Source organism: Macadamia integrifolia, chromosome 6 (assembly GCF_013358625.1).
Source record: "Macadamia integrifolia cultivar HAES 741 chromosome 6, SCU_Mint_v3, whole genome shotgun sequence".
Classification (NCBI taxonomy): Eukaryota; Viridiplantae; Streptophyta; class Magnoliopsida; order Proteales; family Proteaceae; genus Macadamia; species Macadamia integrifolia.
Window position 1 is genome coordinate 31610088 of NC_056562.1, and position 16066 is coordinate 31626153.

The 16066-nt window shown below is 36.5% G+C and overlaps 1 protein-coding gene and 1 long non-coding RNA gene across 2 annotated transcripts; both read left to right on the forward strand.

Annotated features, from left to right (window-relative positions):
* The first annotated feature begins 707 nt into the window (after nucleotides 1–707).
* On the forward strand, nucleotides 708–2050 carry LOC122082219. The gene is made up of 2 exons (XM_042649691.1): nucleotides 708–749; nucleotides 1253–2050. The coding sequence occupies exons 1-2, from the start codon at nucleotides 708–710 to the stop codon at nucleotides 2048–2050; spliced, it is 840 nt and encodes a 279-aa protein (XP_042505625.1).
* Nucleotides 2051–12289: 10239 nt separating this feature from the next.
* On the forward strand, nucleotides 12290–15297 carry LOC122082371. The gene is made up of 2 exons (XR_006141301.1): nucleotides 12290–12505; nucleotides 14890–15297. It is a non-coding gene; the product is annotated as an uncharacterized LOC122082371 (long non-coding RNA).
* Nucleotides 15298–16066: the final 769 nt, after the last annotated feature.

Consider the following 16066-nt stretch of genomic DNA (forward strand, 5'->3'; position numbering starts at 1 on the left):
TCTGAGTTTAAAACCCCGTGATCAAACCAAAAACCTTATCTAGTCTGCCAGAATGACTCTTTTTCTGGGGTTGTGCCTTTTGCACTCAAAGAATTCCAATTCATTCTTCTATACAAATAGTAACATATGGATCGATTTGGTGTTTCTTCTATTTTCTTTTCCTAATTTTTTGGGCTTCCTTTTTGTTTTTATGCTTACTTGGATTCTTTTGTGATAACTATTTTTGCTGGAGTGGGTTTAATTTCAACCACTATGATCGTGTTAATGAAGTGAATATGACCATTGACACAGGCCTAGTGATATTGGATGAAGCCTTTGCAAACTTAGAGGGCCATAATTTCCATATTTCAGGGTTTTAGATTCTTAAATAATGTACTTACATTCTTCTGTAACAGTGGTAGCAGTAGCTTGCACTTTATTTAAGATCGAACCATGTAGGATCCTTTTGGATTCCTTTAAAAGTAGTCTTAGAATTTCGAAACATTCTCAGGGCTTCTTCATTGTTGATTGATTAGTGTTTAAAAGTGATGGATTGTGGCTTGATAGTTCGATTCAAATAAACTCTGTCCTATAATTGATTCTGAGATTGGAATGGCAGACAACAACTGCAACAATGTGGATATGGGGTTTTCTTATCCTTCGATCCTTCTCCTTCTTGCTATAATATCTATCTTTTCTTAGCAGACTATAACTGCAACAATGTGTATATGGGGTTTGCTTATCCTTCGATCCTTCTCCTTCTTGCTATAGTATTCATCTTTTCTGCTTACTAAGAAGTAAAACAAAATGACTTTCGTCATATATAAAAGTGATAATAATATAGAATCACATATTTGTTTGTCGAGTTTTAGACTTCCAAGGATTGATTTCAGATTGATAATATTTTGAGTTATACAATGCTTTGAAACTTCTCCATTTACGGGTTGAAATTTATAAATAATTTTGGCCCTGCGGTATTGGCTATATGCATGTGTTGTTTGGGCTTGTTTCCATATTCGATTATTAACTTTGCTCTTATTGTTTATGTAGTTCTATCCTTTCAACTGTCTATTTGTCAATACCCTATTTGCACAGGACAAGGAAGGGTATGGGTAATTGGGGTGAACTTGGTGATGAATTCTAGGACTGATTGTGGATCAGTTTTCGGCAATCGAAGATATTTCTGTTTTTGGTGTGGTTTGCCAACAATGGCGATCAGTTTCAGTCAAAAATTGGCACTCCTCTATTGTTGATCCCTGGCTGATGCTTGCAGAAGGAAGACAGTGATAGTCGTGGCTTCTACAGTCTCTCCACCAAAAAGGTTTACCAATTGAACTTGCCAGAGGCCCGTGGCAGGAAGTGTTTTTCCTCATGCGGTTGGTTGATAACTTTAGGTCTTGATTTGGAGATTCACTTGTTCAATCCCTTTTCTCGAACTCGGGTTCAAATTCGGCTTCCACCTCAATCAACATTCCCCAATCAATACGACCTTGAAACAGACTCTGAACCGGATATATACGACCCTGAAACAGACTCTGAACCGGATATATACGACCCTGAAACAGACTCTGAAATAGAGCGAGAATATATCCGCCGGGTTTTTATGAGAAAAGTGATTTTGTCCTCGAGACCATCTAAAAGAATCCCCTGTGAAGATGACGATGAAAAATGCGTGGTTATGGGGATGTTTTCCAAACACTGTAAATTAGCCTTCTTGAGATTGGGAGATGAAATTTGGACTCCTATATACACACCTGAAGGTATAGGTATCAGTGATGTCATCTACATGAATGGCCAATTCTATGCTCTCAGTGATGAAGGTAAATTGGTAATTGTTGATATTTCCAGTCCTGATCCAAAGACGATTGAGTTTGCTGAACCACCGGAGTGTTATAACCAGTGCACACATTTTTATAATCCGCATTTTTATCTTGTGGAATCTGTAGGAGAACTCTTTATGCTAGCACGGTATGAAGATGACTGTGAGGGTGAAGACGAAGAGTTTGGAGATGGTATTGTTGAAGGTGAATACATTGAATATGGAACTCACAACTATGACAAATATTTTTAAGAACATTTGCTTTTGATGTTCACAAGTTCAATTTTGATAACAAGGAGTGGACGCAAGTGAATGACTTGGACAACCGAGTGTTCTTTGTGGGTGATAATGCCTCATTCGCTATCTTTCCTTCTAACCAGTTAGGATGTGAAACCAATTGTATCTACTTCACTGATGACACATGTCATCTTATGAGAAAATATAGTGAAGAAGTAGCTCGTGTTGACATGGGAGTGTTTCGGATGAAGAGCGTGAAAGTGGATAATCACTACGTTGGTCCCGACACCCTTTCTCATATTTGTGCACCTCTTTGGATTTTCCCTTCTCTCTAGAGAGGAGTCTCATTAGATTTGTCCTCTGTTCTTGTTACAATTTTTTCTTGCTTTTTTTTTTTTTTTTTTTAATGAATATTATTTGAATTATAATTAATTCTGAAACTTTAGTAGTATTGATGATTTTTTTTGGTAAATGGTATTATTAGGTAATATCATATCTTTAGTGATATTGATTATTGTTATTATTATTTTTTTTTGTTGGTCACCCGATGTTATGGGGAGTTCTAACTAAGAACATTTGAGCATGCATCCCAAGGGGCTCCTAACCATCTGATGTTCATGTCATCAGTGTTGTAGAAACGTAACCCTAAAATGATGCAGAAGATAATGGAAAAACAAAATAAACAATGCACACGGATTTTACGAGGTTCGGTAAGGTTGCCTACGTCCCCGGTGAGATGAGATCCTGTTTCACTATCAATGGAGAATAGAGTTACAGCGCTCGTCCTCACACCTCTCAGTATTGTTTGCATTGCAGAGAAAGAAACCCTCGCTACAAATATATATAGCAAAAAAATCCTAATCCGGATTAAATTACAATTGTCCTCAAATAAAAAATTCGAGCAGGGGGCGTAGCCCCCCTACATCCCCTGCTATGCTGGGGGACCTCCTGCCCCCCCTTGTAACCCCCACGGCCTGCTAACCGGCTAACGGGACCGTCGTCCTGCCTGTCTAGGTGTTGCACTAGTACTCCTTGGATTAAACTGCGATGGAATACAAGACATCATACACCAACAAGTGCTCCCCTAAATTTTTTAAAAATACAACATTATAAATTTATCCAACATCATAGAAGATGAGAAAGGACATCTAGGCATGGAATCAGGTGATTCAAAGAATGTCGTCTTGATGTGTTTAATTATGCTGAGAAGAATTAAGTCTGTTTAAGCGATTGCATGTTATTTAGTTTCATTGTCTAATTTGGCTTTTCATTTTTTTTTTGTTTTTTTGTAATAATCTCTTCATTCAAATTGACGAGGCAAAAAAGTCACTACCGAATTCCACATATCCTCTGGAAAGGAAGATTCCCAAAAACTTCGTGAGGGAAAGGAAAATACCCATTTTGAGATACAGTGGGCGTCCCATTCTCAATTCTACTGACATATACAAAACCTTAAAAAAAATACATAACCTTAGAAAAAAAAGGATGAGGGGGGCAATGTCATTCCTCCCACCTCCCACCTCCCACCTCCCAGATTCCCAGCCGCTATTAAAAATAACTGGGTCAAAGCAACCATCACAAATTAGAACAGACCGTTCCAGGTTATAGTGTTTGATATTCTAAAAGAGGCATAGAAGACGAGACTTGGGGAGTAACAGTTAGAAAGGAAGCAAAGAATGAAGGTAAACTTGCAGTCCATTTATTAATGATTAGTCAATACTCATAGGTGTGTGGAGTTGAAGCTCCCCCATAGGATTAGGGGCTGATAGCTGTCGATTGAAGATGAAGAATTGGTGGATTAAGAATTGAAAATGAGCCAAATCCAACACCTTATCAGCCTTACCTTAATTTTATTATGGAAAAAAGAATACTATCTTGTCATGCACTCTTGCACCTAGGCATAGGGGTGGCATAATAACCACCCCGCCCCTTTGGTGGATGTATGTTTGGGTGTGCGCTCCTATTGACCCCACGTTGATGATTAAGCTACGCGATTAGATAGCATTATTTTTCCCTTTTATTATTGTAAATTTTGTAAAAGAAAAAATTTGAATTTTTTAGGCTGAATTACGTGATTCCTACAATATTAATGAATTTACTCATAAGGACCAATACTTTATGTTTGAAAAATTTCTAAAGGTATTATTATGGCTTAAACCCCTTGAAGGTTGCCAGATACGAAACTCTACTGTAAATTTGTTTAAAATTTTTTGAAGGTTGTGGAGAGAGATAAAGACGTGTAGGTCCTCTTGGAGATAATACATATGAGAAAAAATTTTTATAAAAAAATGCATCCGTTTCCAATTTTATGAATCATCATCCAATTTCACAATACCATCATAGTTACAAGTTTCGCTATAACTAATTGTGGTATACTAAGCAAAATCCATAAAACTATAAGGAAAAAAGAATTCTATGGAGAGCACAACACCTGCACCCAGACATAGAGGGCGCAAAATATTGGACAATATTTACCTAAAATATTATTGGACAATTAGAATGTTTCCTTCTTGTAAAGGATTTTCAATAATCTGTAACCTTAATTTTTTGTCCCTAATCTTATTCGCATAAATTATTTAATATAGTACTTTATGTAGGGGTAAATAGGGGTTTTCAAAATTTTGAAAATTTAATGCAACATATCCAATGTTTTGCACCATCAGTATGCAATCTTACTTTTTTTTCCTTTTATTAGTATTCCATAGATTTTTTTTTTTTTAATGAGAGTAAGTATTACAATTTTACATGACATATTTTGATAATGACACAACGTTATGTCATTTTCAAATTAATTTTAAAAATCTTTTTACACCTTATAGAGGTGTCATTAGACACTCTTATTACATATTTTGGATCAAGACATTCAATGGTGTCCATTAGGGGTGTCAATTTCAATGCCAGTGTGGCAAGCTCGATCATTTAAATACAGCCTGATTATTAAGGCACCGTTTGATAATGTTCTCAAAAACGGAACAAAAAGCGTTTGACAAAACTGTTCCGTTTCACCTTATTTTAAAAACACAAATAACAATTTATATCGATTTCTGGTTCAAGAAACAGAAACGATGAGGACCAATTTTTAACCCAAACCCCGATATTTTTCCCTTGACATTTGAAGACGGTGCCTCATGTTCTCTCTTTGCCTCTCTCTCTCGCTCAAATGATGCCATATCGCCGGTGAAATCTGCCTCTCTCTCTCTCTCTCTCTCTCTCTCTCAAATGACTTCATGGCTCCGGTTAACCTGGTCTCTGACTCTCTCTTGCTGAAACGTCTCCATTGCTCTGGTAAAGCTGTAGCAGTAGCTCCGGTGAGTCTCTCTCTCTTGTTCAAACGACTCCATAATTCTCCCTGGAACTTGGGATAGAGAGAAAAGACAAGGAGAATCCAGAGGATTTTGAGAGGTTTTACATAGGGTTTTGGTTCCTCGCTTCTACAGGTACGGTTTTGGTTATTTATGTTGTAATCTTAAGGATTAGTTTTGTCCGAAAAAATTTCTTCATTATGGACGCCATTTTTTGGCTCCTTTATTGAGTAGATCTTTAGGTATTTTAAGTGCAGAAGAGGTGGATTTTGCTCTGAATTTTTATTTTTATTATTTTTTTTTCTTTAATGTTGTTCTGATCATGCCCAGAAAAGGGGTTTCCTCTGAATTTTCGTCTCTGTTTAATCTGTGTTCTTGCTGATCTTTGGGTATTTTAATCCATCCATCATGCATTATATTATCCAGCCTAAAGCTTAATTTGCACGTTGGAAAAATGTTTCTAGAAACAAGGTTGATCAAACATTTAAAAATCCGTTTCTGTTTTCAAAAACGGAAATTTATGTTTCTGCCGTTTCTGGACACAGAAATGACAAAAACGTTATCAAACGGTGCCTAATTGTGTCAGACTCTATCCGACCTAATTATAATCGGTCATTCCTGATGCAAGGGTAATACCCGACGGGCACCCAACCAATTAATAGCCCTACTCAGAACGACATGTTTAAAACCCGTTCATAGCCCGCTTAGAGCTTGTTGAAGACCATTTACCCTGATTGTAGCCCATTTAGAGATTAATCATAAATGTCTCTTAGCCCGTTTAAAGCCTGTCTAAGGGTCATTTACATCGAGTTTTGGTAGCCCAATTAAAGATCATTACTTGACCGACTGTTTATAAATGGGACCATGCCTAGCATATGGGGTTCGATTAGTTAAATGGGCCGATCATAGTGCAAGGTCCTAGCGCGGGAAAGCCCAATTACGCCCACCCAATTGCCACACCACTATCCATACGATCATGGGATCTGTCAAAGCAATACCATTCCAATACCAATATGGATCGGCCTAGATTGGATTGATCTACCTCCTTCTTTTTTTTTTTTAAATAAGTTTTTATTATAATTTTACCTTTGGACCGTGCATGTGTACCACGCATGATTTTTGTTTAAATGAAGTTCTAGTTCCCATGATAGTCTCATTAATGAGGCTTCGTTCGCTAAATAAATAAATAATGATTCTTTCACCACGTGGCACGGTTTTAGTAACCAAGAACAAGGATGGGTTTAGATCGGATAACTTACCTTTGATTTTTTTTTTTTTTTAATCCCAAATATTGTTTGGGACATAAGGAAACCCCTAAAAATTATTAATAAAAGATAAATGAATACAAAGGGGATATAACCCCTTGCTATCAAACATAGGAGTCGGCAAAATTACTACCCCACCATCCATAAAAGTAAAACTTCTATCCATATTATTGCTTTAACATGCACTCTCATTGACCCAACATTGTTGTAAGGGCCACACAACCGGGTAAAAAGATATGTAGAAAAGCGACTCTATGATATCTATTTTTATTGTCTAATTTTGATTTTTCACCTGCTTATGAATATGAGTGATTGGGGAGCTTTTTGGCCCTTTTGACCTTGGCTTTTATAATTAATACATCTCATATCATTCCTCCACCCCACCACCAAAAAAAATCATGTCTTATAGTTTATACTAGATGCAATAACAAATAGGACCAAATGGTCATATTCAAAAGACTTAAAAAATTAAGAGAAAAGAGGTAGGCAACGGCATATGTTTGCAATCTAATAAAGGAGCCATAACCCATAGGAACACCACAAACAGATCGATTCTAGAAGCCATGCTAGGCCGCGATCAGGAGGTATTTAAGGCTCTCTTTGATATGACTTCTATTTGTTTTTATTAACTATTTTTTAGAAATTATTTGTGACAATAAATTATGGACAAAAAATATTATTCGTTTGGTTACTATTTATAAAATAGATTATATAATAATAAGAAATAGGTTCAGTTTTTACCTTTAGCTTTGAGCTTTGAGTGAAAGAGATGATAGGATTTGGTATTTTTATTGGAAATGTATAAAACATGCTGAATTTACCTATTTACTATTGATTTTGAGTAGTTTAGCACATATGCCCATTTAAAGTAGCAAAAGTCAACATAAATGATTTGTTGCCACAAATCACAAATAATTTGAGAGTAATTTGTGATTTGTGATTTATTCTAATTTATTATAAATAGAAATAAGTGTTATAATTATACCAAACACTTGTAAACATAGAAATAAATCAACTAAATACAAATAGAAATCAAACCAAAGAGAGCCTAATCTATCTCATGTGTTCAACACAATCGCTGCTTTTCTAACCTCACGTGAGTTGAGAACACCTCGCATGGATCCTTTGGCAATTGGTCGGAATGAAAGACAAAATATTTTTCCTAAAGTTGATTGGGTTGTGAATGTTACAATGACTCACAAAATCTGTAAGGTAACAAATTTTTTTTTTTTTTACCTTTTACTTTAACATACAATTTTTTTAATTAATGATGGTAAATACTATCATTTTCACATTTGTAATAAAATCACATGAATGGCAATGAAAGTTTTTCACAAGGGACAATTAAAAAAAGATCTCAAGTTCTAAATATATTTATCTTATTCTCAATAGTTATTTAATGCATTAAAATATTAAAGTAATTACAAAAAAAATCAAAATTTTAAAATTTATTTTAATATAACATTTAATACATTTTTTACATAAAATTATTATACTAAAAGATTAAAAAAGTAAGATTATAACCTATTTGACTCCATAAGAGGGTGTCAATAAAAAAACCTTGCCACCACTCTACTCCTACTAGTCATATCAATATTGTCAAGAAGAATTAGAAAAAATTAAAAAAAAATATGGGAAAAGGCTGAGCGTTGCATACCAAAAGCTTGCGCCATTGTGTCTTTGTCTTCCTCCTTTGAAATAATGGCTTGGTTTTAAGAACTTTTGGTTTTAAAAGTTTTTTTTTTATTATTATTTTATATTCAAACAGATTATTTCTCCTTTAGTAAGGGCATGCTTGATCCAACGTAAGGTTCGAATGTTGTAATCTAATGGTTAAGTGGTTGAAACAGTCTCTCAATAGTCTTGAGGCAAGGCTGTGTAGTTCTCACCCCTTAGACCTTGTACATGCTTGAGTCTTGTGCATCAAATACATCTTTGGGGCATGACGACCATACACCATGGATGAGGTGGTTACCTATAGGCGAGAGGAACATGATTTTGTAAAGTGAACACAACTTGGTTTGGTTTAAACCATGGTTCTAAGTATTAGTATGAGATTGACCATATCGACCATATCCTCAGCCAATATATATATATATATATATATACACACACACACGCGGTTTTATCCCTAAAATGATATTAAAAACAGATCTGAATCAATTAAATATCAGTATTGGCTGAGGATATGGCCGATATGGTCAATCTCATACTAATATTTATATATATATATATATATATTTGCTTTAAGTAAGGGCAAAATTGGAACAAAACTTGGAAATAGTCTCTCTTGTCTATAGGTCTCTCTTGCAAAACGAGGGGTAAGACTAGATACATTTGGCGCTCCCAAACTCCGCCTTAGCATGAGCCTTATGCACAGGGTTGTAGTCTCTCTTGCAAAACGAGGGGTAAGACTGGGTACATTTGGCCCTCCCAAATTCAGCCTTAGCATGAGCCTTACGCACAGGGTTGTCCTTTTAAGGACAAAAGTAACTAAAAACTAAAAACAAATATGGAATTTCCCTAATCAAGGAAGCGTTTTAAGCCTATCTGAATTCTGAATCCTGAATCTGAAAATGGAGCTTATTAAAAAGGGAGAAAATAAAATCAATAACAGAATTCAAGCAGAGAAGGCAATAACAAAGACATAATCTTGTTGGTTTTGTTTCTTCCATATCTAATTTAAAACTCATGATCGAGATGAAAAATCTCTTACAAGCCAAACTCGGAGCATATCCATCCATCCACCTATGAAGATTCATCTAGCTCCTCCTTGGTGGTGGTGGTGGTGGCGGTGGCGGACATCCATTAAGTTGGTGTTGGGCTTGGTCTTCAACTTGCCTGCGATCTTCTCATTCATCTGAGCAGTGGTGGTATCTTCGTATATGGTATCGAGCTTTTTCTCCAATGAGTTAACCCTTGTGATGCTTATCATTATCGGTGGCGCTACCTCCATCGTCGTCCCAAATCTAGTCTTCGCCGTCGCCACTGTCGCCTTCCCCATCTGCTTCTCTTCTCTTCTCTTCCCTTCTCTTCTCCTTCCCAGAAATTCAAAACACCCAAATGGAACCTTAAGCAATACCCACTGCGCCCTATCGCAATCAAGCTGGGATTTGGCCAAAACCTAAATATAAACTGATGTTTATGTCTGGGAATAGTATATTTGGAAGCTGACGAGATTGACCGTCGACCGGTAATTTCCGGTAGAGGTCTGGGCAACGGCCAACAGCCTTCCCTCTGGAGTCTGGATTTACTGTAAATCCCCGGTGGTCGTAGTTTCTTTATCCATGTATGGGCCACTTAGTGACCGTCGGTCCCATGGGGTTCAAATAAATCTGGACTGTCTAATCTCAAAAGGTTGGACCACTATGAGACCCACTGGAAAAGTGAGAGAAAAAGGTCAAAAACCAAGGGAAAATTACATGATTACCCACTTCTGGGTTTCTCTTAACAAAATTACCCATCAAAAGTTTTGATTAACAAAAATACCCAAAATTAGGTTTCCCTTTACAAAATTACCCACTTAAAGTTTAAATTAACAAAAATACTTAAAATTGAGTTTGACTTTACAAAACTACCCACTGAAAGTTTTAGTCATAAAAAAATACATAATTATATGTGGAAGATGAAGAATCACTATTTTTGGTAGTTTTGTAAATCCAAACCTGATTTTGGGTATTTTTGTTAACTAAAACTTTGGGTGGGTAGTTTTGTAAACTCAAACCTAATTTTAGGTATTTTTATTAACCAAAATTTTTTGTGGGTAATTTTGTAAAGTGAAACCCAAAAATGGGTAATCATGTAATTTTCCCAAAAACCAATGATCACCAGTGATTTGGATAAATGGCATCATCCATCATGGGTTGTGCTTCCTCGTGGACGTTCCGTTGACCGTTAATTTGCATATGATGAATTTCTATGTTGACTGTCATTGACCGGAAAATTGTCATGTAAGATTCCAATTTGACGATCCGTGTTACTTTGTGCATATGAGAATATTTTCTTTTTTCTATCTTTGTCATTTGTGTATAATAATATATATATATATATATATATATTAAACGGATGGTGGATTACTCGCACTATCTTTCTAGGTTTTTATTTTTTTAACAAGTAAATTTTATTTTTCATTGGTTTTTCAAATTTTCATATATTAAATTTGCCTCTTGTATACGGCGCACGAATCTACAATGTTAATACCTCGATCGCCTCCCATGAAATCAAGAATCCATCCATATGAATGCTTCAACGCTCACTTTAATTGATCCTCGCAATAGTGTAGGACCACAATAAAGTCATTCTTACTCTAAAAACATTTCCATACCACATGGGTTGATCCATATTAATTAGGTATAAGTATCTATTATGGTTGATACCAATATAAATTGGTCGATACAGCCAGCCACTCATTTTACCCAAGAAACTCCTTAAATTTATCTACCCTTCTAAAATCAGTCCCTACAATATAACTCTCTCTCTCTCTCTCTCTCTCTCTCTCTCTCCAACCTTCTTCTCTGAAGTAACTATAACTACTAAAAGTTTCATGTTCACAATTCTCTTTGTTTTCTAATCATGGCAAGCTCAGATGAAAAATCAGCAAAAGCAACAGCATAAAACTCAACTGATGAATGGAAGAGTGAGATTCCAATGGTGATTTAAGCAAACTTGTGAGGGATCGTGTACCTTCAGAGAGAGAGAATTTTCTTAATCTAAGTCTATTCAAGTAGACATTATAGTGTAAATTGATACAATACTAAATCGAGTTTTGGGTACTTCTTAAACTAAGAAACATAATTCATGGGGCAATACTGCTGAAGCAAAGAAAATCGAAAACTTGATGGAAGTGGCTGCTGTAATTTTTTTTTTTTTTTTTTTCTCTTTTCTTTTCTAAAGCTTCTGACTTTAGTAGGATACTATACAAAGATAAAGGGATTTGAAAAACCTTCTATGGCTTAATTATGTTTGTTATGCCTAAGCATCCTTCGTGAATTTAGGTGGCATAAATCCTTGAGGCCATTAAGTCCTTTCAAAATGGCCATATTTTTTTTTTTTCTTTTCAATTCAAAGGTCCATTAACAGTTTGGTCTCTCTCCATTCTCATTTCCATCTCTATCTCCTTCTCAGGCTAGACATTATATACTACAGATATCCCATGATTTTTTGATAGTATAGAAAAGCTGAGGGGTCAAATTTTCTAGGCAAACAATTAATCCTAAGGACAAAGGAATGTGGACCAGGTTGGAAAAAAATTTCACTGGTGCAATGGTAACATCCAAGGGAATGGAATCTTGGGGGCGGGTTTGAAAATACCCACCTAGGATGTATTTTTCCACCTATGCCCTTGAGATTCCATTCCCTTGGCTAATACCAAGGGTTGCAGGTACTTGGCTGCAACCTAGGCAGTAGCCAAGTTTCGTTTGATCAGGTTTGATTCTCATATTGGATGATCCACACATCTGACATCCATCACAAAATTGATTGTTAGGTGAATTTCATTTGTACCGATCAACCCCATATGAGAGTGGTTCTCGTACAAAGACTTGATCCACTCTCCAAAGGAAGAGGAAGGGTAGGGACGAGATTGTCATTGAAAAGGTAAGAAGGAATATGACACAGGATATGCCCTTCAGATCAGTCTCAAAGGCTGAAGGCCGGCCCAGTTTTTTCTGCCACCCTCTATCGTAAAAGACAGCATCCACCCTGCACTGCTTTTTTTCTCTTCACCTTCAAAACAGAGAGAGAGAGAGAGAGAGAGAGAGAGAGAGAGCTCTCACAAGTCCAAATCATGCATTTGAGAATCTGAATCATTCATATGGGAGGGAGCTTTTCAAGACAAGGCAACAGAGAGAAAAAGAGGGTTGCCCTAGGAGAAGCAAAAGCAGGCCAAGGGAGGATATCCAATGGTATAACCCTCAAGCATATGCTCTTTCTTCACTGGCTTATCCCATATCGTTCTATGTCCACCACCCCAAAACCTTATAAAGCTCATGACCAGCCTCAGGCAAAACGCAGACCAGTTCACGCAGATATGCGGCGAGGCGCACTGGTTTGGTTGATTTGTCTAAGCGAACCAGTTGTAGGCAGCTCTCCCTTGGCAGGTTATGGTGATAATGGTGAGAGATGGATTGCTTATTTGCATTTGCTCTCAGTGACCCGCCAAAGGAGAGTTGCCCTCCGACTGTTTCAGCTTAATTATTCTCATCCCATGCCCAAATGCTTTTCTTCTTTTCTCGTGCAGAAGGTTTGATATCGTTTCTTGTGTTTCCTTCTCTGGCAACTTTACTTTTTAACTTGCACGCGAGGGTAGTTGGGTTACGTCTTCTGGGCGAGAGTCGGGATTGAGGATCGGCTGCTCTGATACCAGTGATATCAACTTTAGGAGAACTACATCACATAAATCAGCCTATAAGGTGAGAGAACCCATGACCATATCAAGTCATACCAAATCCCTTTCCTAACTTGTGTGAAATCAGCCCCCATATGACTGATATGAGATATCATAACGACCTTTTGTCCATGAGTGAAGAAAATTTGCAGTATTGTGGGCTAGCTGTCTAGGTCCATCCCCAGGGGTTCACACAGATTGAATGGCTTGAAAAAGTTTTGATGAGTTCGTTGGAGAAATGACCAGTGTGAGTGAGGGAAGAGGTAAGATACTGTAATGGCATGTAACGCTCCTTCAATCTAGTTTTCAAAGAAGATGGTAGTATATATAATTAGAAGAGCATGATTTATAGCTCCTTATTCCTATGTTTTTATCATTCCGAGAAGATATCTCTCTTCCTCAGCATAAGAATTCTTTCCAGTGCTGACACCCCAAGGTGTTCTCAACCGTGGGATATTCACTGCACTTCAGCGCTGGAGAGGATCAGGGTCCCTTTTCCTTATGTGTATCTTGCCGGATTATTTCTGCTATTTCTTTCACATATGATAAACTAGGATATGGTTAAATTTGGATTTAGAGAGCTGATCTTAGCAAGTTTCTGCCACTTTATGCTACTACATGCCAAAGGATATTACTAGTGATTTTTTTTTTTAATTAAAATATACCCAAGAAAAGGAATAAAAGACCTTTGGTTGTGATAAAATAATGTAAAATGCTCCCTTCTCAAAAGCTGCTCTCTTCTCGCATGCTCTCTTCGGAAAAGAACCGAATTTTTTGAGTTTCTTTTATTGAGTCTGTACATGTGTTATTTAAGCCAAATGATGAAAGTAAAATATCCAGGTTTGGTAAGTATAAATAGATAAAATCAAGAATCTACTTCATGTAATTTTTACATGGAAGCAATCAATACCAAACTTACAAGAAAATTTTTTCAGTCTAATGTAGCCTAGCTTGATTAGTTCCTTTGCCATGCTTGAAATCTTTTGCCTTAAAACAACATTGAACACAAAATATAGAGTTATCTAGGATTTTAGTTTTAGTTATAAGATCTTGAATCGAAGGCTCATTAGGGATATTAAACTCCTCTTGAGACTTCAAAATGTAAATAGAAATTGAAAATTTTAGACTTCAAAGTCAAATGTGTACACAAGAAATTAATAGAATGATGCCCTACTTAGTATGAAGTGTTGAGGATTGATGTCTTGTATTATGTGATTTGGATTGTTCGCATTTTTAGGGTTTAGATGGAGGTAATTTTGGAAAAAGTATCTCTTTCTTTTTCTTTTAATTGGTAGCGATAAAGTTTATTAGGTTTAGAGGGAAATAATCCTAATAATGTATCTGTTAGATCAAACACCAAAAAACACAAAAAATAAAGAGACAATAGATTAGCACAACACAGATTTAACGAGGTTCACACACCAGGGTGGTGGGCTACGTCCTCGGGCAAAGAAGAAGATGTTTCACTATGCAGAAGAGAGATTACACCCAAGCATCGGCGAGAAAACTCGCCCTGAAACCCTAACTCAAAAAAAAACCTCAAAATACAATGACTTTCTCAACAAGCAACAGTACATTATATTTATTCCAAGTAGCGGATTGACCCATTGGGTCGTGGTCAATCCGGTCAAACCATACTGTGGGGGCTACGCCCTGGCACCCCCATACGAGATCAATGAGGTTCCGGGATTGGGCCTATTGGCCCAACTCCTCTGCTTCCATCACAGATCTCAGAAAAATTCTCATTCGGGTTGCCACCAAAATATGTCAGATCAGGTCAATCTTCAAAACGGGTCAAAAATTCGAGACAAACTTAACAGTATCTTTTTTGCTCTTAGCTCACCATAGATGTAGGCACCTTACCTAACTACGTATATTCTTGCGTTGTATTTGTTTCTACAGGAACATAGACTCGAGTCACTACTTCCAAGACTACGCCTCAGTGTGCCTGTGATTCTCTTAAGGATTGCAGGTTTATGGTGTGGTTAGTTCACTCAAATCCACTGACTTCATGCACGGATACTCAACCAGTTTATTCTTGTGATAAGCTTGACTGGAGCGCCCTAAGTTTGCCTGTGGATCAATTGCAGAATACATTTTTTTCTTTCTTCTTATTGTATAGTGAATTTTTGGATCTTCCTCCTGAGAAAGTCTTCCGGTATGAGACCCACATATTCAAGTTTTAATAAGGCGGTAGAAAGTAAATCGAGAAAGGAAAGTGTGCTTTTATTGAATTTATCACATTGGATATTGAAGTGAGCGTACGAGATTCTTTCGAAATCACCCATTTTGATAAGTTATTTTGCTATTCAAGCGGGATTATTGCTTTTTATTCTTTATGTTTGGTAATTCTCAACAATGACTAAAGAACTTTACCGAAAGAAAAAACCATTGACTAAAAAATATTACAATTCCATTATTATTTCTCATAGTGTAAGATTTACCTAAATTAGGTCCCATAGTTTTCCCTCTACTTTAAAGGGATTTTATTGTTAAAAATTAACTTGTTAATTTATGATTGATTTAATTTAATATATCTCTATTATTAGCTTCACACATACTTAATTGTTATGTAACTCCGTTAACCTTGCACACAAGTGAAAAATATTTATTTTTCCAGATAAAATTCTCCTTTCTCTCTATGCTTGACGAGAGCAAGGACTAAATTACATGTTTGGGCCAGGGGGGGGGGGAAGATAGATGACAATCTCTTAAGGCACCATTTGATAATGGTTCATTTCAGCCATTTTTGCCTTTTTTTGTTTTGAGAAATGGAGAAACAGAAACAAAAACGTTTGATAACTGTGTTCCGTTTCACTTATTTTTAAGAATAGAAATAGAAATTTATAATAATTTCTGGTTCAAGAAACGATTTTTCCGAAAAGACTCTCACACGTTTCACCGTTTCTGGAAACAACATTCACTCAAAAATATAACCCACCCCCGATGAAAATCACTCTTTCTCTTTCAACGGACAGATAGAAGCACGGAAGAGGCGACTTTAGTAGGTTGTACACCTCCTCCCAGCCCCGACTGCATCCACAAAAGCAATGATTCCCTCTGAAGTTGCAGAGATTTG